Below are 25857 nucleotides of genomic sequence, written 5' to 3'. Positions count from 1 at the left end.
CCCACCTTAAGAAAGTACTTATTGTACTCGCTTATGTGTAACTAAGTCCTATTAATGGTGACTGGAATCCCATAAAGTAGACATAAAATATACGAGGAAGCCCCTTTTGCTACTAATCTCTATTATCACCTCCCCGATCCTTTAGAAGAAACACACCCCATAAAAGCCAGATAGAGAAAACAAGCCATTTGGATTATCAAATGGCAATTTTAAGCCATTTTAACTCACAAAAGTGATTTTAAGGGGTTGCCTTGGTTAGACTGAATATACAACGGTAAAAAGCAAACTTGACATGGAGTCTTGTGAACACAAGCTTAACTTCCATGGATTGTAGACAACTGGTGAGTAAGTAAAATCTTTACTTCTTTGATCTTTGTTTTTGTTTCTGATTCAAACTTCTAACATTTTTAGAAGGTGAAAAGGTGGTGAGTGGGATTAGATTTGGCCTTGAATAGTTGACTTTTCCTCAGCTTTGTCAAAATAGGCATTTCCTGCAGTAGCTTGAACTTCCTTGTCATCATCTATCATACGAATATCTGATGCATTTTTGTCATTTTGCCTCAAGCGGTAACTTTTATAAGCACGTTGAATTATGGTTGCTGAGACTGCCTCTTGTTTTCGTTTCAGGGTAGTTGTGATTGGCTCATATGTGATCCTAAAAGGATTGGCTGATACAAACCCTGATTCCATCTCTGAAACCATTTTCTCCACCCTCAGATCTTTACCCATAACTCGCTTTGTTAAAGCAAGTAAGATGTCAAGGCAATGAATTCTGTCCCCAGCAGCCATGGGAAGATCCATGGCAACAAGCTGGCCCTTGTTCGGTTTTGCCATAAAAAGAGGAGGGTCAAGAGCAGCTGCCAAATCTGAAAGCTTGCTAGAGTCTATATACTGCGTCCTATCAGGATCAAACCGCTTCCATACCTGAAAAAATTTCCTAAAATCATCTTCACTTACTGTCTTGGCATTTTTTTTAGAAGCAATATTTAAAAATTCCATGACAACAACAATGTACATATTTACTATGATCAGCCATGACATGAGTATGTAACTGACAAAATAAATAATTCCAACAAAGGGGTTACCACAGTCTCCTCTAACCTGAGTCCCAGGGTTAATTTTATCAGGATCACAGTCAGACCATTTACTGTTGAAAATGGCATTGAGCATCCCATCCCAGCCAGCAAATATTGTAACTTGGAAAAGACAGAGCATACTGCTGCCAAACGTTTCAAAGTTGGACACATCATTAATTCCAGCTTCCTTTTTAACATAGGCAAAATTGTACATTCCAAAGATGGCATAGATGAACATGACCAGGAAGATGAGAAGACTGATGTTCAATAATGCTGGGAGAGACAACATCAAAGGGAGCAGTAGATCACGGAATACCTTTGGTCCTTTCCCAGGACGCAGGATGTGGATAATCCGTGAGAGTCGTATCAGTTCCATAATGGAAGGTGGCACAAGGTAGTATCCTACCGTCATAGGTAGAAATAGTTCTTGGTGTGGGAGAAGATAAAACAGGCAATAAAATCATTTAAATATGATTGTATTTAGAGGAATATAAATTATTTTAGTTCATTTATTATTTCAATCACTTATTTATTTCAGCTATTTATTTATTGTTTCAAGTATTATTATATCATTTTTTCTATATGTTAAGATCATTTTATTAATCCTTCCCATACAACAGAACATATTGAAAGTGGGGATTAGCCAAATATTAACTGTGGCAATTTTCAGGGTCTCTAGCAAAATTTGGAAGAGAATTACATGTATCATCATCTTAAGAGTACTATTGGTCAAGTACTTCTGGAATCACAGATGGTATAGTTGTATAAAGAAATTTAGTTCAGTCCAGCCTTTATTGGATATCTAATAAAGGTGTCATGCAAATATGCAAAGGTGAATGACCTGACTTTTGTCCCCAAAGACCTTATAATCTAGAGAGTAAAGGTAGATATTTAAAGTAATTATAATGCAAGGTGGGAAGACCTAGTTGATAAAGATAATTACAAAAACGCCTGACATTCGGTGATTCACAGATTATAATTTAATTTAATTAATTTATTTCATAAACAGTATTTGGGCCCTTAGCAGCTTTAAATCGAATTAAGTAAATGAGCCTTGGCCTAGAACATTTTTTGTAGCAGTTGTGGGTAGATGAGGGGACTATGGGAGTGAGAGATATAACTATAGAACAAGGTAAAATTACAGTTACCCTAAAAGTATAGGGCATGTCCTCTGGAAATACTGGAGAAAGTGAGGTTCATTTTGAGTTGAGAAGGTGGGGAGGAAAGAATCCCATGAAGCTTCTAAATGAGATGGTATGTTTGTTGAATCTGGAAGGATCATGTGTCCTATTTCCATTCACTTTGGTCCTTGTCGATGATGACATTCTCTCTGACATTCTATCTTACGTATATCTTCATCGCCACACTGTTTTAGTGAATCTTCTGCTCTCACTCAAATTTTCATTTGTCCTCACAATCTTCCAAATTCCTCCATTATGCCAGAGGTATCCCTATTTAATTGTAGACAATTTTTTCTACAACCTCATCACTACATTTTCTTCACCTCCTTTCTGATCTAAAATCTGACTTTATCTTGAGGACACTATTTCCCTTGGAACATTGTCAACACAGACAGCTCTTTCTTCCTGCTCTGTATTTCTTGAGGTAGAAAAATGGGATGACCAAGCATCTTTCATTCTTTACAATGTGATTTCCAGACACTTTAAGTCAATTTTATAAAGAAAAAAAAAGAATTTTCTGTCCTGACACATCCACACATTGTGGATCATGCCATTGAACTATACTATTTCCTACCATTTCTTGGCTCTATGATCTATTTATTCCTCCTCATTTACACTCATTGGAGACTTAGTACCTGGCTCACTGTGGCTCTTTCCACCCCAGTACCTACCATCAACAGCTCATTGAAAGGCCAGTCTTTATTTCTTTGACTTTCTTAACTGTAATAATCTCCATCATTTGACTTTAGTCATATGCAGCTATGGCCACATTCTGGACCCGGGATTCTTCAACTTCTGAGATTTCAAATTCAAACAGCTTTCTGTCTGACCGTGATTTGCTCTCCTTCGAGATCTCTGATTCAGTAACTCTCACTTTCATCCCAAAGGGCTTTTTAATTCCATATTCCTCTATTTTCTTCCTATCAGCCCCTTCCTGCCTTTATGTACTTTTCTTTCAAGCTTCTTGTGCTCGTCTATCAATAGTTGGACTGCTTCTACTACCAAATGAATAGGTTGAATTTTCTGGACGCACAAGTGGGCAGATAGTTTGCCCACATTTTCACTACTGACTATATAGAATAGTGTCTGGCACAATAAACATTTAAACACTGTCTCTCATGGAGCTTACATTCTAGTATGTGTCTTATGCGGAGGCAGGCAATAAACACACTTCTCCCTGCCTAAAACATTTTTATCCTAGATTCTTTACTTGGCTACCCCCTTATCCAATATGTCTCTATTTAGATTTTCTTCATCCATGCAGTTTCCTCTGACCTCTACTTACTGTTATGTTCCCCTCACTCTTTTGTGCCACTGTAATACCCTGTGCTTCTTCCCTTATCACAACGTTAATAGCACAACATTAAATATGTACTATTTAATCATCTGTATCCCTTACTAGATTGTAAACTATGTGCATACAGGGATTATGCCTACCTTGTTTATTATTGGATTCTTTGCATATAGCATAATGTCTATTCACAAAGGGGATAATCAAATATATTTGTTAAATAAAAGACGGAGATCCCCGGGTAAGAGAAAACTGGTGATAAATTTATTAAAGCCTAACACTCTAGTGTTGTGAAAGTTGTAAACAGTTTGAGAGATTAGAGAAAAAATAATAGGAACCGTGAAAGGTTATATCAGGCTAAGACATAAAAAGCTCCTTCTAGAGCCGTCCTAGAAAATACTGTATGTGCTACACTGAAGGGGTGACCTCTGAAGTAAAGTGTATGTATTAATTCAACAAGTATTTTTGAGTACCTTATAGCTGTGGGGTAAGTGTACATGTATGAATGCAAAAATATAAGCCATTCCAATCGGAATAAGAAGGATCCCTTCTCTGTTTTGCCTATCAAGAGACTATATCTCAGGACACTTTTAGTATAAGAACTTGCCTGAATTCGTATTACTGTAAAAGAAAATCTGGCTAAAAATCTTACCTGTAACAGAGAAAATGACCACCATAAAATCAAAAATGTTCCATCCCATGGTGAAATAGTTACAATGGAAAGCGATGAGCTTCAGTACACATTCTCCAGTGTATAGTATAATAAGAATTAGGTTAATCCAGCAGACAGCAATGTCCATATTTTGACTCTGTTCATCACTTTGTATCATAATGGTTATTGCTTGAAAACAGATAAGAGCTATAATGATGGCATTAAAAACTTCATTTGTTACCAAGTCAAAGATGAATCCTTGGAATTTATTCTGTGGATGAAAAAAAGAAAGGTATAATAGCCTTGTTAATAGGTTATATACACACACATATTGTCTGTATATTTATAATTTCCCTCCTAGCATAAACAGGAAAATACATGAGGGCCTAAGTTTTTACAAAACTATAATTATATTGTATATAGTCAAAACAAACAAAAGACCATCCAAACTTTGTTAAGGAACATATTTTTAAATTTTGTCAAAAGCATTTGTGAAGAATTTCAAAAACACATTTTATTTATTTATTTGACAGAGAGAGACACAGCGAGAGAGGGAACACAAGCAGGGGGAGTGGGAGAGGGAGAAGCAGGCTTCCGGCGGAGCAGGGAGCCCGATGTGGGGCTCGATCCCAGGACCCTGAGATCGTGACCAGAGCCGAAGGCAGTCGCTTAACGACTGAGCTACTCAGGCGTCCCAACACATTTTCATTTTTAAAAGAGAATGTACAAAAGAATTTTTTTTTCTGAAGCTTAAAAAACAAATCGAGATGTTTTCTTACTCCCGGGCGACGGATTGTTTTTTGATAGTCCTCACACAACAGCCTCCTCAGTGCACGGGATTGTTTCTTCTGTTTGACTGTTATAAAGATATTTGAGCCTCCCTGGTAAAGAAATGAAAGAAAAAGATTTCAAATCACATTGAATCTAAATTTTACCTTTCCATTAATAGACATTTTGGAAAGCCTGGTAATTACTGATTTGATCTTTTACAAAGGGCATAAAGGCAATGATCTCAATCACATTTAACCACGTCTTACTTTGTGCACACAAATCCACACTAAACACATGTAGAATATATAGTAATGACTGATATCAATTATCTTTTGGTGCACTTCCTTGTGGGCAGTCGACTCTTTTTTTAACTTTTCAGGCTCTTGAGGCCTACCTCATGTTAAACAGAGATAAAGGAGAAACAGTGGGGGATAAATGGAAAAGTTTACTAAGAAAGTTGAATTTAAAAGCCAAAGGTAAAATTGGTTTGTACCTTCTAATAAGCGAGAAAAAATAGAATTGGTCATTTATGTGTTTTTATAAGTTCATATATTACTTAATTTTCCAAATAATACTTACCAGAAGATATTTTTATACTATTATGCCAACAGCACCTTGTGCTTACATCTTCAAAGCACCTTCTAGAGCTTATTTATCTTTGTGTTCCTAGTGCTAATTTCAATATCTTATACAAAATATATAAAGTGAATAGAGGTAAACAGTTAATGTTTTGTTAATCTAGAAATTAAGAATTATTACTGCCCCAAGTCAGGACTTAGTCACTTAAATTTGACAAGTCACCAATTTGAAGTCCAGAAGCAGATCCTAGGATGTTATCCCATTGGGTTGAAGTCCCAAGAAGCTGAAGCATCCAATCAAATGCATATTTGAACACTGTTCTCCTAATCCCATTTGATTAGCAGAGACTGAGAGTGGTTTGTTTACCAGATTCTGTACATGGCTGAACTTTGATGACATGGCTGAAGATAGAATTTCAAAACACACTATTTTTTTCTTTAATTTTTTAGAAGGCTTTCCTACACCTCTAGAAAAGAGGCCTCTGTGGTTAAAATAAGCAGGCTTAAAGGACTTTTGAGGCCTTTGCATTTGTAGAAGCCCTGAAGGAAATCTTTGGGTGGATATGGCGCCAAATGTTTGGTTCTTTCTCTGAATTGTCTCCTACTTGTTTCAAGCACTCCTATTTAGGCCATATATTTAGGATTTAGGGTTCTCTCTACTTCTAGCTAGAAAGGCTACTATGCTGACAAAGATGTCTATGTTGGTTATGACTCTGAAGCTTTGAACATATCAGAGAGGAAAATGTGAAGCTTATTTTTCTTGAACTTCTTCACATATTTGTGCAGATGTACCACAATATTATTTGTTTGTCAGCATGTCATTTTTTACAAACATATATATAGAAACACTTGTGACTTTTAACCTTTAAACTTGCCCATTTACATTTGAATACAGAAAACAATGTAAAGATGAACATTTTATCAATATTTCTCAATATGCAGGAATATCAACCTATTTTTTTTTAGCTAAGTACTAAATAAAAATGACATTAAGCTGAATCCCAAACCAATTATTTGAAGCAGGACATTTTTATAAATGTGCTTGATTTTCTCAGGCATTAGTGAACAAAGAATATTTGTACTTATCTTTATTTTATGCTTGTTGAAATTAGCAATAATAACACCAATCAGCATACTCAAAGGAAGAAATGATCCGATAATAATAAAGTTGATAAAGTAACAATACATGTAGATGTTGTCTTCGAAATTAGGTTGCCTATTTACCTAAAAGTTAAATTAAAAAATAAGCAAAATAAGATAGGGCATAGCAGATTTTCAGGGCAGATTTCAGGGCAACTATATTGTAATGATAGTTATATGTCATTACACATTTGTCCAACCCATACAATGTACAATACCAAGTGAGCCCTAAGGTAAACTATGGACTTTGGGTGATTATGATGTGTCAGTGTAGATTCATCCTTGGTAAAAGTGTGCCCCATTCTAGTGAGTGGTGTTGATAATAGGCCATGCATGTGTGGGAACAGTAGGTATATGGGAAATCTCTATACCTCCCCCCCACTTTTGTTGTAAACCTAAAACTGCTCTAAAAAGCAAAATCTTTAAAAATAAAAATCAATTAAAAAGTGAAAAAATAAGCAAAATACTGATACACCAACTTTTTAAAACATAAGATTCATAAAACAATTTACAATAGGAAAAACTAACAGTTCTACATGAGGTAATGTTTCCTCTTTGTTTTTGGTGAAGTGATATCATTGCTTTGTTTATGTGGATTTTAAAGTTTACTGCATTGGTTTAAACACTGTTATGAAGTCTGATAATCCTTCAAATGGGCCTACTGGGCTTCAACCACCGTACATAATCCTGGAAGGATTTCATTTTCATTTCATTTGTGAAATATGCAATCTGAAATGTATTTAACTTCTGTCTAGCATAAACATTTACTTTTATCATGTTATTTATCCTGTTATTGTTGGTACCCTGTTCTTGAATTGCGAAAATAACTTTGCTTGAACCTTAACAATGGCTCTAAGATGATATTGTACTTACACCAATAGAATCAACTGCTGAATTCATAATAGTGATCCATCCATTAAATGTTGCCTGTAAAAATGGCATGTATTTAATTCTTATGGAAATCTTAAGCTTCATGGCAAATAAAATGTAAAACTCAATTTGTGATTAATATAGTAAAACATGATTAGTAAAGCTGACCACATTTCAATATGCCATGTAATTGAGACCTTTATCATTTTCATTACTGCATTTATATTGTCTATTAACAAGTATTTAAAATCACTTAGCTTCATTGTAGTAGCTTAACTGTAGTTGATAACAAAATATTGTAAGATAGTATAAATAGAGAGAGAGAGGTAGATAGATAAATGGTAAACAAATACATGCTGCCCAAGTGTCATTTTTACTTTTAACTGCTATATTTGTGCTTTTCTATGGGGGAGGTAAGACAAGAATGAATGATTTATCGCCTCATTTCTGGGTGACTGAGGAGCCAAAGCACTAAGTAGAAACAAAACAGTAGTACCCTGAGCTGGACCAAAAATTGTGACCCTATTATCTCATCAATGATGGTTGAAATAGGTTTCCAGTACCTGCCATCTCCCCTGTCAATCCTACCTTCATCTGTACTTAGAAACTTCTCCTAGCAGAGCAGGGTCTGTGTTTCACTTTTGTCTTTCCAAATAAGCCTAGTGTAGCATGTCCCACAACATGTATCTACTAATAATTGCTAAAATATGTTATAACCAACTCTAGTAATCATCCACATTTTGTCCTTTATGTCCACCTATAATATGAATGAACATATAAAAACATTGACTAAAAAATCAGAAGTGACCTTACCACTTGAAGCAATGAAAGGAACCCATTTCCAACATTATCAAAGTTCAGTTTTGCATTCTCCCATGGCATGGATTCATTAAACATAAGGCTTTCACACTGACTCTTATTCATGACTTCAGATATAGGAAACCTTTCTCCATTTGTTGGGTCAATGCATTCATAGAACTTGCCAGCAAATAAGTGTACTCCCATGATGCTAAAAGCCAGCCAAATCATAAAGCAGACCAGAAACACATTCAAAGCAGGTAAAGTTGTTTTTATCAAAGCTCTCACAACCACCTGGCATTTAAAAAACAAACATGTAAACTTTAGGTAAGAAATGTGAATTCACTTTACTTGGAAATACTAAATGTAATGTCATATAGAAATAACGAAAAAAAGGCCATCACTAAAGATTTAATGGTTCACATGTCACTATTTGAATAACCTAAATAATAAATCTCAATGAAAAAATACACATTAAAAATCCAGATATTCTCAAAATTTTTGTACTAAAATAATCACTAAGAGGCAACAGAGTTGATTAGCAAAATAATTATTTCACTGATTTAACGTGTGTATCAAACTTCCTGTATTGTGCCAGAAACGGGGAAGACATCTGAACATGTATGAATATACATGTACGTATTATCTGGAAAGTATATAAAATGAAAAAGAAATAGGCCTACATCTAAGTCTTGGTGATTCTAACTTTTGGGAGGATTAGCCTACAAAGCAGACACTGAAGTGCAGGGGAAATAAGAGGAAGACCAAGAGATCGTAGATCAATGAAGTCAAGGCAAGAGGCTATGTCAAGAAACACTGAACAGCTGGAGCCTGCAAAATCACAAACCTCCTCACTTCACCACTCTATGTCACAGGTGAGCCACTCCAGAGCAGGAAGTGTGGGGAGGAAGTCTACATCCTCGACTTGAATAACAGTAATAGTCTAGAATCACTGTCTCCATTTCCTCAAATCCCTTCTTTCTTGAATATTATAATCAGAATTTTATTCTCATCACTCCACTATAGCTGTTATGGTAAATGTAAACCAGTTCCTATAGCCAAGAGAAATTTTCACTCTGCTATTTGTCTTTCCCTTAGCATTTACACTTTTGATTCCTTTCCTCCAGCCTCATTTCTTTCTCTTTTTTCTGTGAGGCACCATCGATTCTCTTTGCTACCATTCTATCCTTCCTTCCCTCAGCCATTAGTGGATACATATTCTTTTTGCTGTATTTCCTTGCTGAGATTCCTTAGTTTTCTGGCTTTGAATAAATATTTTAACTCTTAGTTGTGCTTTCAGTAACACTTCATTTTATTTCTAAAACTAAGTCGCAGATTCTTTGTTGGCACTTAAGGTATTTTGAGAGGCTCACTGATACCTCTAAAGAAAAAATGCTATGCTTATCAGAAAATATACGTATGGAAGAATAAAAGAAGTAGATACAGTTGACACAAATATTTCAGTCATCAGATCACCCAAGACTGGAGCTTATTAAATATATAAAGCATTAATTTTGTAATCATGTGACTCCTTATATATTCAATGATATATTTTCAGAAATCATTCAACTACAGAACTTCCAGAGGTTGAGATGAAGCTTAAGATCTGAATCTGTAATAGAACAGAACAGAGAACCCAGAAATAAACGCACGCTTATATGGTCAATTAATCTATGACAAAGGAGGCAAGAATATACAATGTGAAAAGACAGTCTCTTCAATAATGGTGCTGGGAAAAACGAGCAGCCACATGCAGAAGAATGAAATTGGACCCTTTCTTATACCATTAAACAGATAATTTTCTTATTGGATCCTGTCTATATTGACTATGTGGCATTCTGTAATATTAAGCAAATAGGCAGGTTAATGATAATCTATGTAAATGAAAAATGCAAGAAAACATTGATGTGTGATTATGAAATGAAAGGTAAAATTAGATTTTTTCTGCCATTTCTGCACATAGTTGATCACTGTATATTACATAATTATACTGTGTGTGGTGGTCATCAACTCTGTTTTCTTAATTAGGTCAAGCCATAGGGAGCAGATTTCTATTTTAGGCCCAAAAGATTGAACATTAGTTGTTTTATGTGGCTCAACCTATTAGTTTTTCTCACATTGTTCAGAAGAGGTTTTAACATGTTGGTGAGGGAGAAAGGACAAGAATCCATAATTTGTGATGTTTGACTTAAAAAAAACTAATTTATTTTAAAATTCACTTTTATTCAGTATAATTACTTAGTGTGTACAATATTCCTATAATTTTAAACAACTAGGTGATCAAAGTTTCATTTTCTGTCGGTTGTATTTTTACCATTGAGATAATTTTATTAATACTCATAGATATCCATGTGGGCTAGAATGGTATTAGTTTTTGAAACTTTATATTTTCTCCCAACTATTAGGGGTTTTCTTCTTATTCTTATGATTTTTCATATCTTACGAGTAATAAAGACCTAATATCTTAGTAAGTATAACTAATATACCTTTCTTCTATATATTAAAATAGTAGAATATAAGTTTTTTGCATTAATATTAAGGATGCAAATGAGAAGACTATGAAGATTTAATTTGTAGAAATTTAGAAATCTTAAATAAAAATCTACACATTAGCTTAGAAACTTTTTTCTTACCTTCATTCTTTCAAATTGAGATAGAACTCTGAGTGCCCGAATGAATTTAATGGAAATAAGTGGTTTTAATTCCTCCCGAGATTTGCCGATTAAGCTAAGACAAAACACCTAAATATATTTAAGGAAAAAAGAGTTAATAGGGTTTAATTTTAACTTATCAAAAAATCTGCAAAATAAACTTTGTATTTATTACAAAAAAGATAAAAAGTCAAACCTTACCAAGAAATATGCAAAAGATTTAATGTATACTTCCATATATCTTAACAATGACATATAGAAATGTATAAGATAATAACATTGTTTTAAAATTACTTTAAGAAGATAAAACAAATATTTTCTGGTAGTGGGAATATATATTATTGAGATAAACAAAAATTTGTATATTTGACATACTTTATGATCAAGGGTTAATATTTATATCAATTTTTAGTTTGAAATTAGATTAAGAATCAGTTTCATGATTTTTTGCAATCTAGTAATAGTATACTAAGTATTCATAAAAGCAAAATTTGAAATATATTTACATATGAATTCATACATAAATATGGTTAAGTTAATAGAATAGGATTTCAGAGAAGAGGATCAAGGAGGATATGAATATTTTTAAGTCCAAGTACAAATTACAAAAATGTATACAAAGATACGAAGGTGAATGAGACTCAATCTCAGGAAACAAACTGAGGGTTGCTGGAGTAAAGGGAGGTTGGAGGGATGGGTTGGCTGAGTGATGGACATTGGGGAGAGTATGTGCTATGGTGAGCGCTGTGAATTGTGTAAGACTGATGAATCACAGACCTGTACCCCTGAAACAAACAATGCATTATATGTAAATAAATAAATAAATAAATAAATAAAATAAAAATAAAATACTAGAGACTTAAAAAAAAAAGATGCTAAGGTGATTTTTTTTAAAGTACGCATATGCATAAAAATCATTCGGGGTTGGGGCGCCTGGGTGGCTCAGTGGGTAAGCGCCTGGGTGGCTCAGTGGGTAAGTGTTCGACTCTTGGTTTCAGCTCATGTCATTATTTTGGGGTCATGAGGTTGAGCCCCATGTCTTGGGCTCCATGCTCAGTGCATTGTCTGACTGGGCTTCTCTCTTTCCCTCTCCCTCTGCCCCTCCCCCTGCTCTCTCTCTCTCTCTCTCTAAAATAAATAAATAAATAAATAAATAAATAAATAAATAAATAAATAAATCTTAAAAAATCAAACAGGATTAATAAATGTTAATGGAAATTGAGCAAGATGGTAGAGCTATGATTAACTTTTATAATATCTTCATATATTCTGTAATTTCATTGCTTATAGGATAGGAGCCATTTGTTCATTGAACAAAAATTACTGAGTACCTATTATGATACATGAATTGTTCTAGGCACTGGGGATAAGAAGAGAACCATATTGGGAAAACAATTCTTCCCTAAAGGAGCTAACCTTTCAGTGGGGGAAGACAAAGAATCATAATGAATAAACAATGAATATCAATTAATATATAATATTAATAGGTGTTATGGAGATGAAGAAAGCAGAGAAAGGAAAAGGGAGCATTGTAGTGGATGCAGTTTTACATACAGTAGTGCAGAAAGACCTAACTTCAGCATTTTTATTTGAGCAGACGTAAGTGAGGTAAGCCAGCCAAAGTTCCAGGTGGAAGGAAAAATAAGTGCAAAGGCACTAAGATGGAAGTCATCTTGGCATACCTGAAGAACTTCAGGAAGGCCAGTGTCAGTGGAGCAGTGTGTTGACTGGGATGGGGGAAACGGACAGTAGTAGGAGATAAGATTGGATCATGTAGAGACTTAAAGGCGTTGATTGCAGAGAATGTAGCTTTTTACTCTGAGTGAAATGAGGTGTTTATTGGAGGGTTTCAAGAAGAAAAGAGACTTGAGCTGCTTCTATTTTACAAGAGTAGAATGCATGTGGTTGCTCTGTGGAAAACAGAATGAAGGTGTACAGGTGGAAGCTGGGATCTCAGGTTGAAATCTGTTTCAGTGATCCAAATGAGAATTTTTGGCACTTGGATCAGTGTGGCGAGGGTGAAGGTTATGGTAAGTAGTCTAATTTTGAACATATGATTTAAAAATTGAGTCAACAGAATTTAAATATTTGAGGATATTGACGTGCAATAAGCCTGTTCTGTTAGTACTGGGTTCACAGGTGAACTGGGTTCACAGGTGATTGTTAGAATAATCCAGGAATGAAATGTTGAATTTTTAAAATATTAGGATGAGAAGAAAAGGACAATTGTTAAGCATTACATATGAAGATACAGGGGATTTTGGTACCTGAAAATGTACAGAGAGAGGAAGATATAAGTAAATGCAAGAATTAAGTAAGAATCAGAGTAAAGAAGAAAATCAAATAATAAACTTTTAAATTTTTCTTTAAAATACGTACAATAACAACCATGAAGTCTAGCTTGTACCAGCCATTAGTGAAATAGGCTTTAAAACCATATGCCATCCACTTTAGAAGCATTTCCAGAATGAAGATGTAAGTGAAGATCATGTCAGCGTAGTCTAATAAGATTTTAATAGTCTTTCTCTGGTCAATATATATATCCTCAAAAGCCTGTGGATAAAAAATTTAAGGATTAGTATAAATGTAATTTCTAAAAAATCTTTGGCGTAGAGAGGAATGAAATGCCCTCCCTAGTAAGCACTTGGTGAGCAAAGTCATAGGTTATAGTTTAAAGGTTGGTTCAATTTGTTTGGATTTGTTCACATAATCCGTAAGTATCATTTTCTGATCCCATGCCCGTAGCAGACATTATTAATTGGTCCCAGAACTTCTTCTTATACAGACTGAATTTGGCACCACAGTGGTCCAAAAAACTTCTCTCAAATCAGTTAATCACACTAAATATACGAGGTGAAACCTTTACTCACATCTGACTGGTTCTTATCTCTAATTCCATGTTGCCAACTCGCAGATATATGCTAGTTGCTAATAGAGAAGTAGAGATTTTTTCTAAAATGTGTCTTCAGATATCCACACTGCTGTTAAAAGAAAAGTCACAAAGGCTGCTCTGCTGCAGAAATAATCAGGTAAACCAGTGGAAGCACATGACTATGAAATAAAACTATAATCATTTCTCCAAAGCTTCTTAGATTTAATAGGTTAACCTTAATTTTACTGTGGAGGATGCAAAGTCTGACAATGTCATTTAAAGCAATTTTGTGTTTTTATTTTGGCACTGAAAAAAGGCAATAAAGTACCAATAACATCAGGCAGACTTGTATCAAAGTGCATTAAAGGTCAAAAAGTAATCAAGGATTAATATAAGTGCATGCAAATAATGGCGTGATTCTTACAAGTCTAATGCTAAATAAAAGTAAATATAACATGACAGTAAAGTTACTGACTTTCGGTTGAACCAATTATGGAGTAAAAGTGTCTATATAACCAAATCATAAATATCTAAAATGATTATAAAGGACTTTATTACATGTATTTGTTTATTAAATAGTATAGAATGCAAAATAATATAAAAAGATACACAAAAGTCTTCAATTAAAAAAAACATATAAAATGGGCAAAACTAATCTATGGCAGTTGAAGTCCACATACCAGCTACCCATGTGGAATGTGGAAGTAATTGTTAGGGGTCAGAGTATGTGGTTCTGGAGTCCATGTAATGTTCTATTCCTCAAGCTAAGTGACAGTTACACAGGTGCATTCACTTTGTGAAAATTCTTTAGCCTATACACTTAGAATTTCCATGGTTTTCAGTATGTGTGCTAAATATCAATATAAAGTTTATTTAAAAAATGTATGCAGTACAGGGCGCCTGGGTGGCTCAGTTGGTTAAGCGACTGCCTTTGGCTCAGGTCATGATCCTGGAGTCCCGGGATCGAGTCCCACCCACATCGGGCTCCCTGCTCAGCAGGGAGTCTGCTTCTCCCTCTGACCCTCTTCTCTCTCGTGCTCTCTATCTCTCATTCTCTCTCTCTCAAATAAATAAATAAAATCTTCAAAAAAAATCATTAAAAAAAAATGTATGCAGTACAAAGTCTGGTTCCCAGCTGTGACTCCATTTTCTCTGCTCTGTGCATTTCACAATTAACTATTTCTTGTGTATCCTCCTCTGATCTTCAACCAAATATAAGAAAATAATATACATTTTATTTTTCGTTACTTCCTATGTAAAATGTAGCATGCCTCATTCAATATTAAATAAATAAAACAATTTCAAAATACATGAGACTGTGGGAAACATGAATGTTAATAGATATCTAACAGATACACTTTATTCTAGATCTTCCTTTTTTCATTTATCACTACGTCTTGCAATATCAGCACGCATACAGCTTTTGTATTTTTTTTAAAAATCCATTTACTTATTTTGGAGAGAGAGAGTGAGAGAGCAGGGGTAGAGAATCCTGAAGCAGGGTCTCTGCTGAACATGGCGCCTGACCTGGGGCTGGATCCCAGGACCCTGAGATCATGACCTGAGCCAAAACCGAGTTGGCGGCTTAACCCATGGAGCCACCCAGGCACCCCAGCTTTTATATTTTTAAAATAGCTGCACAGTATCCCACTGGGTGATTGCACCATAGTATATTTAAACAATCACTTATTATGGACTGTTTTTGCTTTTCAATCTTTTTCTATTACAAAGAATTCTTCAGTGAATAGCCTTGTAAATGCCTTTAATACATGCTCAGATATTTGTAGGATAAATTTCCTGGAATTAGGGTTGCTGGGTCAATGAGTGAATACATTTTTGGTTCAAAGATTGTTTAAAAGTATAGACAGCACTTCTCTTTCCTGATTGAATTGGTACCAAAGTACTAGCACAGTACAACAGTATGTGTGTGCATATTATTAAACTTTGTCTCATACATAAAACTTTATTAAAGTAAGAATTAGGTATCTAACATTCATTTTTCCTACTGTCATTCATATATTTCAAAATTGTTTTACTTATTTAATATTGGAAGAGGCATATACAGAATTTAAGAAACTGTAATGTATGTCTTCCAAAGGTAAAATCACAGGATATGAACTTCGCTGCTATAAAAAGTTTTCCGGGGAAAACTAACATGATGACTTCAAGTAACAGACTTCAGGTACATTTTTTTTTCCCATAAATGCCTCACATACTTACTTACCAGAGCACCTGTGCTGAGCAGAGTGACAAGGCCAATGAAACACTTAAAACAACCGTTTTCCACTATCTTGCAGCAGGTTTTCCTTATGTTCTGCCAAATTTTTCCTTTCTTGGATGCTCTACTAAGTTGGCCAGGTGAAGATCTTTGTCTATAATCTGTCAAGAATGAAACTGCTAAGAAGAAGAATCTTAAAAATCATGAAAAAGTAAACATCTCAAACTTTCTACCATATTTACGGAATCTAATACAGGTGCTCTCTGACTTATAAACATTTGATTTTTACCTCTGCTGCTGTGACCACTGCAGTCATTGAGGTAAGAAAAGAAAAACTTAACTTGTGAGTAGTTTGGGAACAGTACAAGGAAAGAAATTGTGAAAGGCAGAGATAACTTAGAACATCCCCTACCCTTGTGGGACAGAGTCTGAGAATAGAATTTATCCCCCACCCTTCAAAACAAACAAACAAACAAACAAACACAACATCTTCTACATATCACATTTTGGTATAATGTCTGGAAGTTCATTCTCTGAAGATTCACATGGCATAATAAGCAGTCTCATTTAAGTACACAGATATTTATGAAACATTAAGAAGTATAATATTAGTTAAGTCAGTTAAATTGATGTTAGGTCCTAGGTGGCATGAGAATGGGATTCTGACTGAGACTATCTGAGGAGCTCCCCTGGGTTACAGAGTACTTTGTGGGTAGGATGCATGTGCAAGGGTTGAACTCTACCTTCTGGTTAAGAAAGTTAGCTTATAACACCCCAGACTTGAGAAGACAGTGCTTAACAGGTGAGAAAACGAAGAAACAGGGGTGGGTGGAGTTTAAAGTCAACACATTTCATTTTCGAATTTTACCTACTGTCACTTTATACATCTTTGGTAAAAAAATATATATATATAGGAAATGTTTCCCCCTTTGTGTTGAATGATACAAGTCCTAGAAGTTGAGCTACTGAGAGCAAGTTCTTATTTTGAATAGAGGAATTTGAGCATCTAGCAGTTATCATTCTGATTTCCAATGTCCAGAACCTGTAATTATTTGTTAATCTTGCTAGGAAACTAATTTGCATTATAAGTCATCAAGAGATGTATGTTACATATCTTGTAAGTCAATCAATTGACTGAAGCCTTATACATTTCTTCATATTCATGTGAGATATAAAAATAAATCACCATTACATGATTTGTTTTCCTATGAAAGACAAAGGATGTTTTCATATGAGTATTTTGAATATCGACTGTATCCCATGAAGCATAAAAATACACAATACATGCACACATGCGTGCACATACATGCACATACACTTATTTAATCTTTTTGCCAATCCTGTGAGGTAAGTTTTATTATTATCCTCAGTTTACATATTAGGAAATGAGCCTGAGAGAGGTAAGTAAAAGCTAGTCGATGGTGGGCTAGGATTTGAACTCTGGCTATCTGATTCCAGAACCAATGCTCTTAACAACTGTATTAAACTTCCTAGGAAATAGGCCCTCTCCCTCTTATCCAAATGTTGACTTTTTTATTTACATTCCCTATAAATTTTATCAGGATTCATATGGGCATGTGTGCATGCACCATATATTTGTGTGTGTGTTCCTTAACCAAATTAATAAACCCTCTAAAATTAAAATATATCCAATAGCATTAGTTAGGTTAAGAGAAATTTAGTCTAATTTCAATATAATGATCAAAGGAACTTATTTTTTAAAATATTTTATTTATTTATTTGACAGAGAGACACAGCGAGAGCAGGAACACAAGCAGCGGGAGTGGGAGAGGGAGAAGCAGGCTTCCCACCGAGCAGGGAGCCCGATGTGGGGCTCGATCCCAGGACCCTGGGACCATGACCTGAGCCGAAGGTAGACGCTTAACGACTGAGCCACCCAGGCACCCCGAAGGAACTTATTTATTCTTACCGTTTTTCAGTTGCTTTGGCGTCTCACATTCACAAACCATTTCTTCTTCTTCAGAGATAATGTCAACTGTACTGCATTCAGATGAGCTAGATTGCTTTACCTTCTGAAAAGTAAAGTCCCACCAAAAAAGCTGTGATTAAAGCTTCACTGGAGTTCATTTTATTTTCAGAAATAAGAAAAATTGTGTACAGAAAGACTTTTATCAGATTTAAAGACTTTTCTGGCTAATTTCAGGATTGACTTTAAAATGCATACATATTTCTCTGAGTTGAAGTTTTAAAAATTAATTAAAAATTCATTTAAGCTAAAATATTTAACATTCAGTTCATAAAACCATTCTCCTTAAAGATGTATAGAATACTGCATCTCCAGTACCCAAAAGGATTTGAGTTTCAAAGCTCTCTTGAAGTTATTCACAAGGGTTCCATATATGCCATTTCAGCTAGATGAGCAGTATCAGAATATTACCCCTTGATGTTAAAGATGGGTAGACAAGAGTGCACTTAGTTTGTGTTGTACAATCCAGTCCAGACATGCTTGTGTTTACCATCATAGGATAGGACTGATGTGAAGTTATCCTGAGGTGAAATGAAGAAATGGCACAAGGAATAAGGGTCAGGAATAGACCTGGGAAAGTGGTACCAGCCCTATGGAGAGAGGCTATTTGCAGGGATTGACATTCTTTCTCACTCTGCTCTTGACTGAAGTTCAAGTCTGTATAGGATAAGATAGCCATGATTTTGTATATGTAGTAATAATGCATGTGACATGCATGGCTTTTATTTGAAATGATTTTCTCACAATGCTTTATTTTACTTCATTTTAAAATAAATATACAACATATCATCCTTTAAAACGCCCAAGATCCTAAAGTTAATAAGGAAGATTATTTTATAATTAAAGAGTAAGATAAATGTACTAAAACATGTGGGAAAAAAGTCTTATTTCTTAAAGATTAAGGAAAGATCTAAGTAAAGTATATCAAAAGGAAAATTATAAGGATTGTGTCCTACCAATTGGTCTTATCCACAATAAATGTGAAGGAAATCTAATTAGGAAGTTCTTCTTGCCTTAGACCTTACATGGTCAATTGTCAGTAAGACATTTGGTGTTCAATTAAATAAATATATCCATCAGGAGTTTACTCTTAAACAAATTGCTTTTATTATTTCAATTCCTCATATTTTCTTTATTTCTGATGAGATAAAGTCTCTAGCAAGGTACTGATTTGAAAGTAAACAATAAATAAATGAATATTATATAGCACTTGGACATTCAATAATTGAAAATCATACACCTTATATTTATGTTATTTTAGAATTCTTACATCGACTATTTGATGTCATTTTTCCAAATGTTTTTTAGTATGTATTATTCTAAATTTAAAAATAAATCAATTGGGATTCAAAATTATAAATAATTTTATTAGAAGACTACTTAATAGCATGAGAAAGTGACCATGCTATACTGTTACATTATCAAAAGTTATAAAATCCAGTGTAAAGTTCAATGTTATTTTTATGACTATATAAATTTAGTTATGTTGCAACTAAAAAATGGCTGAAAGTTTAAACACCAAAGGAAGAAGAGAGTGTATCTCAGAATTATCAAATCACATGCGACTTTATATTCTTTGGTTTTTAGTAGATCAGCATCCTAAAGTACTCATGAGTTGTACAATCTTTAAAGTGTCTAAATTAAATATGTAACTAAATATACAGATAACTGAATAAACCTATGAGTAGCTAATCAATAAACAGGAGCATTGATTTGTTGCTGCAGATTATGCAGCATAAATTACAACTCCTGAAACCTCACCATTTACAATTATATTTAGTGTCATCCTTTCTATATATGTGCATATCCCAGACTTCCTAATGAGATTGGCAAGAAGTTTCCCGGAGCATTTCCACATGATGTGCTGTGATAAATAGCAATTTTACCCAGAAATAGATGGTAGTCAAAGTTGTAAGTGAAGATATGTAAGTGTAGCTGGAGAAGAGTTTTCCCTGTTTTCTAGAAATGATATTAATTAAGGGAAAATGAACCTAAAAATATTGGGCATGCTAAGGAGTGAAAGTGTTTCTCTAACACAAAGATAGATGCCTTCACTAGGAGCTGGAAGGATTTTGAATAATTGCAATTCAACTCCTGTTAGGCCAGTTTGAGAAGTTATTGCAGAGCAGCTGCCAATTGGAAGAGATCTGGGCGACAAGACAGTGCCGGAGACTTTTCTGGGGATGTGGAAAGAGACATTGTCTTCCCCCCCCTCAGTGCCTGTGAGTGATCTGAGATGGTTCCCTACTGAGGTACAATGCAAGAAGCTCACAGAGCAGTTGTGATCTCTGTAGATGTAGCTTTCTATTAAATTACACCTCCTACTGAGATATCTTAGTGCTTGCAAATGAAGACACTAAGGTTGATTCCAGTAGGGTGTACATTTTAGAAGCTAAGTTAACAGCCGTATCTATACTTCTTTGGATGTGTTGGGTTTTTTGTTGTTGCTGCTGCTTTGTTTTGTTTTGTCCTGGAATTGATAAAGCTACACACTGCTCAAAATTCAAGCTAGTGGGTTTTCTTTATTCTTTTAGTCCAAGTCAATTATATACGTTATAGTAAATGTTGCAGAAATAAAGTGACAAGAATCCTAGAATTTTAGCAAGTAAGAAAGTATTTTAGCTTTCCTGTAGTCCAGTTTCACATTTCAAAAATGATAATGCCCAGGAGAGTTTAATGATTTCTCTGATAATACACATTGATTTTGAAAACTTAGGTTTCTTCAATATGTTTTCATCATCCCATATTGCCTGCTTATTAATTTACCGAATTTTGCAATTATATTATCTAATTTTACTAAGTGTTTACTATAGACTGGACATTGTTCTATGCACTATGGAACTATTTTTCTCAGTCCTATCCTCCCTAAGAAATAGATTCAATTTTATCGGAATTTATAGAGAAGGAACCTGAAGCTTAGACAGGTAAATTAACCTGATCAGGAGCATACAATCAGGAGCAAGGAGTGCTATAGCTAGGATCGAATGGGTTCTCTAACTCTGCCACTTCAACACTAATTCACTTTCTTACCGATAATGCCTCAAAACAACAATAGCAATCAGAATATTCAAACATCTTACCTCTTTGCTGCTCCCATCACCTGACTTGCTTTGAACCTCCTTATTATCCAGATTTTCTATATCAGATTCTCCTGACGCAATTGGTACAGTTTCTGAGGCACTAGGACTGGGGATAAGTGATTGACTCTCATTTTCAGTCATTGTGTTTTTCTCTGTGCCACTGCTTTTTTCCTTATCCTTGAGGAAATCTTGAGTGTTGCTTAATTCAGAAAGGGTATGGTCAGAAATAGTCTCTTTAACATACATAGCGTTTACATTGTCCATTGTGTCCTTTGAGACATTTTGGTTTTTGCATAATATTTTAGAAAGCACATAGTTTACTCCTCTCTGAATCTTTGCTACTGCACGCTGGAGATTTTTTGCTTCATCGTCCTCTTCAGTTGTTTTAGCCTCGTATGAACTAAATGAGCTCACCAATGCCAGGAACAGGTAAATTATCTAAATGAGGAAGTAGACGAGGTTAAGTTTATCTCACTTTTTGTTTCCTTCTAAACAATAAAACATCTTTTTTAAAAAGCTGATCTGAGATTTGCAAACAGAATTCGAACTACAATGCTATTTAAACTCTACTGTTCTTACAGTGCGTCAGGTGCTGTGCTAAGAGTTTGTACGGCCAGAACTCATCTTAGGTTCACAACATTCTATGACATATCATTTGTTTCTCTTTTATATATGAAAAAGGCAAGGCTTACAGGGGTCAAATATATCAAAGCTCACATAGATTGGACTCAAGTCTGTCTCATTCCAAAGCTTGTTTTTCTTCACTGAGCCAGGCTACCTCTTCCAAGATGAGAAAACAAACTGCCTCTTCAGGTGGCTGACCACTTCAGCACTATCCCGGGAAGACATACAATGACATCTTCACGAGTTCTGCAAACCCACAAGGAATATCACGGGGAGAAAGCTATTCCTGGTTCTGAAGCCTGCATCTAAATTTTCTCACAACGTGTTCGCACAGGGACTGGGTAGGTTAATTCATTCTGTGTAGTAATAAATTTGGTTAGATAAGAAAGAGATGAGTGATGGAAGAATCATTCCTAATAGTTGTAAGTTATTTGAACTCAAGGACAGTGTATATTTTCACCTTTATTATCACTGAAAGATATGATCAAGCCACATTTCGTTTCCAGAGAATCATATTTTATCTTGTTTGTGATTGTAAGACATAGATAATATTCTTGGAGTTTAGAGTTGGAGATTCATATTGATAATTCTTTTAGACTTAAAAAAACAATTTGAGCATCTTGCTTGTTATGGAAGTTTTCTGCCTCCCTTTGGATATCTGAGCTTTTTATGATTTAATTTCTTTTATGTTTTACATATTGTTTTTAACGGGCAAAGTTCAAATGACATGAATTATGTTTAAGAATATATATATAAATAATATGTATATATGCTAAGATAAAATTTACTTACAGATAATATGGGCAGGGGCTCTACGGCCCTTGTACGAATTACATTATTAGCATTTCTATCATTCTTAAGAGGGCAACACCAAATATAATTTTAGGTTGTTGGTTGTTTCTTTTCCTTCCTTTGGTTATTAGGCATGGTGAGAAATAAGGGAAGGATGTTAGGTAAGAATTTCATGACTATAAGCTTCATGTGAGCAAGAATCAAGTTTTCTCTTAAGTAGGCAACTAACACAGTGCTAGGCACAAAATAAGTGATAAATACATATTTGTTGAAAAAATTAATTATAGAATGAATGAAAGAATAGATTTTGTGATAGGATTTGGACCGTAAAAATACGGTCGTATTTTTAAGAGCTTACAATCTAAGATTTCTTATATCTTAGGCACACATACCCCACACACAATACCTGCAGATTTACGTATACAGTAAAAATGTTAAAAGGCTGACAATGAAATTCAAAATCTCTGAACTATGGCATAAAGAAAAATCTTGCAATACTACAAGATGCTACTGTATTGTTCAAGTGTGCACTGAATTAAAAGTAGTCTGTTAAAGGAATAAAAAGGAAAAGAAGAATGTGTAAATCACCAAAACTAAAGAGGACTGACTACTTCTTCTTTGAGCATTAATAATGAAGGAAGGGGGAAACACAAAGATTATATTACATAAGTTTAGAGTAACTCTGTTCTAGTCATAGTGTTTTTATAAAGAGAGTCAAAACATTTTTTTGTTTTTGTGTTAAAAGATAAAAGATAAAATAATGTTTATAAAACAAAACATTTAAATGTCTCCCCTGAAATCTGCCCTCCCCTTTACCTCAAAGATATCTATCTGTTAGGTGAGAATTGAGCAACTCTTATCAAAATAAAGTAGTAGGGAAGAGAAAGAAGATTTAAGACTTATTTAAGTAATTATTTTTCAAGTACTTTTCACGTATTTTGCAAGCATTTTTCAAGTATTTTTAAAGTACAAGTAATAATTCGATTAGTAATCAAGGAGTTTAACATACATGAAGATTCTATTTTAATATTGTTCAAATTATACCTTAACATACATTTAATTTGGGAATATGTAAATATGTTGAGTAACATACGTATTTATCATCAATTTTTTATTTTTAAAAAGCTACTGCATTTTATATTGCTTTCTATTTCTTTTCTTTCTGTGTTTCTATCCCTCAACCAGAAACCACAATTCACTTGGTGGCAACTACTTAAATTGCAGGTAAAAACACTTGGAGGGTTTGCATAACTGAAACTTCTAAATAATGTTTAATTAACAAAATTCTATAGATGTAGGAGTTGTAATTTTCTAGAGTTTAAAGAAAGTGAAACAAACATTTATGAATATTTATAGAGTGCTAGCTATGTTATTTAAGTTACAATAACCATATAAAGCATATATTATTGTTATGTTCATTCTCCTACTAGAGATTGTCAGGCTTAAAGAGGCTAAGTAATATGCACAAAGCCATTTAATTAGTAAATGATAGAACTGGAATTTGAACCCATATTTTCTTCGATCTGAACTCTGTTATTTTCTACAACTTAATACTGCATATAACTATTTCAAAAAGCACTTAAATATTTGCTTTTGTATATGATCATGTTTTAAGGTTTCCACTTAAGGCTGAATCATTGTTGGAATTTTGTTGGGCAAATAAAATAAAGTTAAATCTAAAAAATGCAAAATACCTTCTTTTTACACCAATATTGAGTTTTAGTGTGAAATTACAATGCTATAATGAAATGAGTTGGAAGTAGGGGAAAAGATCTACAGCCTTACAGATTCTCTCCTTGCATTTTTTTTCCCTTGTATTTACTCTAGTGTTATTATCATGATGTTCCATAAGTGGATGCCTGTTGAGGGGAATAAAGTTTAAAAGATTCAGTAAGCCAAGCAATATAATGTCCAATCAATTGGAAATGGAGGCTCGTGTAACTCCATTTTACCCTGAAATCCCTCTGCCTATTGACATCAAGTTTCTGATCAGTAGGAAAGAGAAGAATAAGAAACAGAGTGGAGTTCAAAAACAAAGAAACAGAAGTACAATTATATAACTGCCTCAGCATTTTTGCTTCTTTGTGAAGTGTGTGTGTGTGTGTGTGTGTGTGTGTGTGTGTGTTATTTATGCCAATAGCCATCAACAATGGCCCTTCCTTTTCAGAACAGAAACTTATATTTAATTTGGGAAATCACCCTTATCTCATTATTAGTTGTATGATTTGGGTTTGGGACGATACCAACTCCAGCTCCAGGACAGGGTTCTGAGTAGCTTAACATAATAATATATTAATATATTCTACACTCTGCACAATAAGTAATAAATGTATTCCACACCCTGAGCAATAGAGGTTGGTTTAGAAATAGACATGTGACTCAGAGCTAATAAGATAAGAGGAGAAATTTGCTGTGACTTCTAGGAAAGAAACAAGAATTTCTCTTTTATTAGACTTGCATGATATGAACACATGAAGCTTTACACTGCAGCAGCCATCTTGATAAAACAGAGGCCACTAGGGGCACCTGGGTGGCTCAGTCGTTAAGTGTCTGCCTTCGGCTCAGGTCATGATCTCAGGGTCCTGGGACCGAGCCCCGCATCGCGCTCCTTGCTCTGTGGGAAGTCTGCTTCTCTCTCCCCCTCTCCCCCTACTTGTGTTCCCTCTCTGGCTGTCTCTCTCTGTGAAATAAATAAAATCTTAAAAAAAACATACACACACACACACAAAACCAGAGGCCACTAGCCAGCAAAGGGCATACAGAAGACAAATCTGTGATATGCAAAGATCTGTCTCTAACAACCTTGTTTGAACATATGTGTCATACCACAACTGAAGTGAAATCTATCTCTGACATTTTGAGTTATGCATGCTGATATATATATGTTGATTTTTGTTTCAGCCAGTAAGAATAGGGTTATGTCAGTGGGACTTGAAAGTGTACTGACAGCTACAGAGGCAGAGGTCATTGAAATATTTTTACATGTTGGGCTCTCTTCTAGGCTTGCATGATATAGAGAATAGTCTTGATCCTTTCCTTTGTGGAGCTTAGTTTAATAAGGAAGGTGAGATAAGTACATTAACAATTAAACATAATGTCAGCAGTGCTAAGTGGACAGGGGTTATAACCAAGGTGAAACAGAAGCCACGAGGAAGGGCACCAATAGATACAATGGAGTCTAACCTGTGATTTTTTTTTTCAGTCTTTTGGAAAATGTATTTGATCTCTATGACTTTATGAATACAAACCAAATGTTGAATCCTTTTTTTTCCTGTA

General features: G+C 34.5%; 1 protein-coding gene across 1 annotated transcript in view; it reads right to left on the bottom strand.

The window, feature by feature from the left end:
- Positions 1 to 435: 435 nt before the first annotated feature.
- SCN7A (sodium voltage-gated channel alpha subunit 7) overlaps positions 436 to 25857 on the bottom strand; it is a 59176-nt gene continuing 33754 nt past the window's right edge. Inside the window, exons 14-24 of the mRNA XM_028125096.2 lie at positions 21166 to 21603; positions 18029 to 18131; positions 16105 to 16259; positions 13388 to 13561; positions 10991 to 11098; positions 8373 to 8651; positions 7563 to 7616; positions 6636 to 6773; positions 4980 to 5084; positions 4201 to 4471; positions 436 to 1502 (exon numbers count right to left, since the gene is read on the bottom strand). Of these exons, the coding sequence (XP_027980897.1) occupies positions 436 to 1502; positions 4201 to 4471; positions 4980 to 5084; positions 6636 to 6773; positions 7563 to 7616; positions 8373 to 8651; positions 10991 to 11098; positions 13388 to 13561; positions 16105 to 16259; positions 18029 to 18131; positions 21166 to 21603 (2892 nt within the window). The remainder of the gene's footprint in view (positions 1503 to 4200; positions 4472 to 4979; positions 5085 to 6635; positions 6774 to 7562; positions 7617 to 8372; positions 8652 to 10990; positions 11099 to 13387; positions 13562 to 16104; positions 16260 to 18028; positions 18132 to 21165; positions 21604 to 25857) is intronic.

This window comes from Eumetopias jubatus, unplaced genomic scaffold (genome assembly GCF_037043125.1).
Source record: "Eumetopias jubatus isolate StellerSeaLion01/CBP00866 unplaced genomic scaffold, mEumJub1_p1.0 scaffold_3, whole genome shotgun sequence".
In the NCBI taxonomy this organism is placed as follows: domain Eukaryota; kingdom Metazoa; phylum Chordata; class Mammalia; order Carnivora; family Otariidae; genus Eumetopias; species Eumetopias jubatus.
The sequence above is the reverse complement of the archived record's forward strand: the minus strand, read 5'-3'. Positions and strand labels throughout refer to the sequence as shown.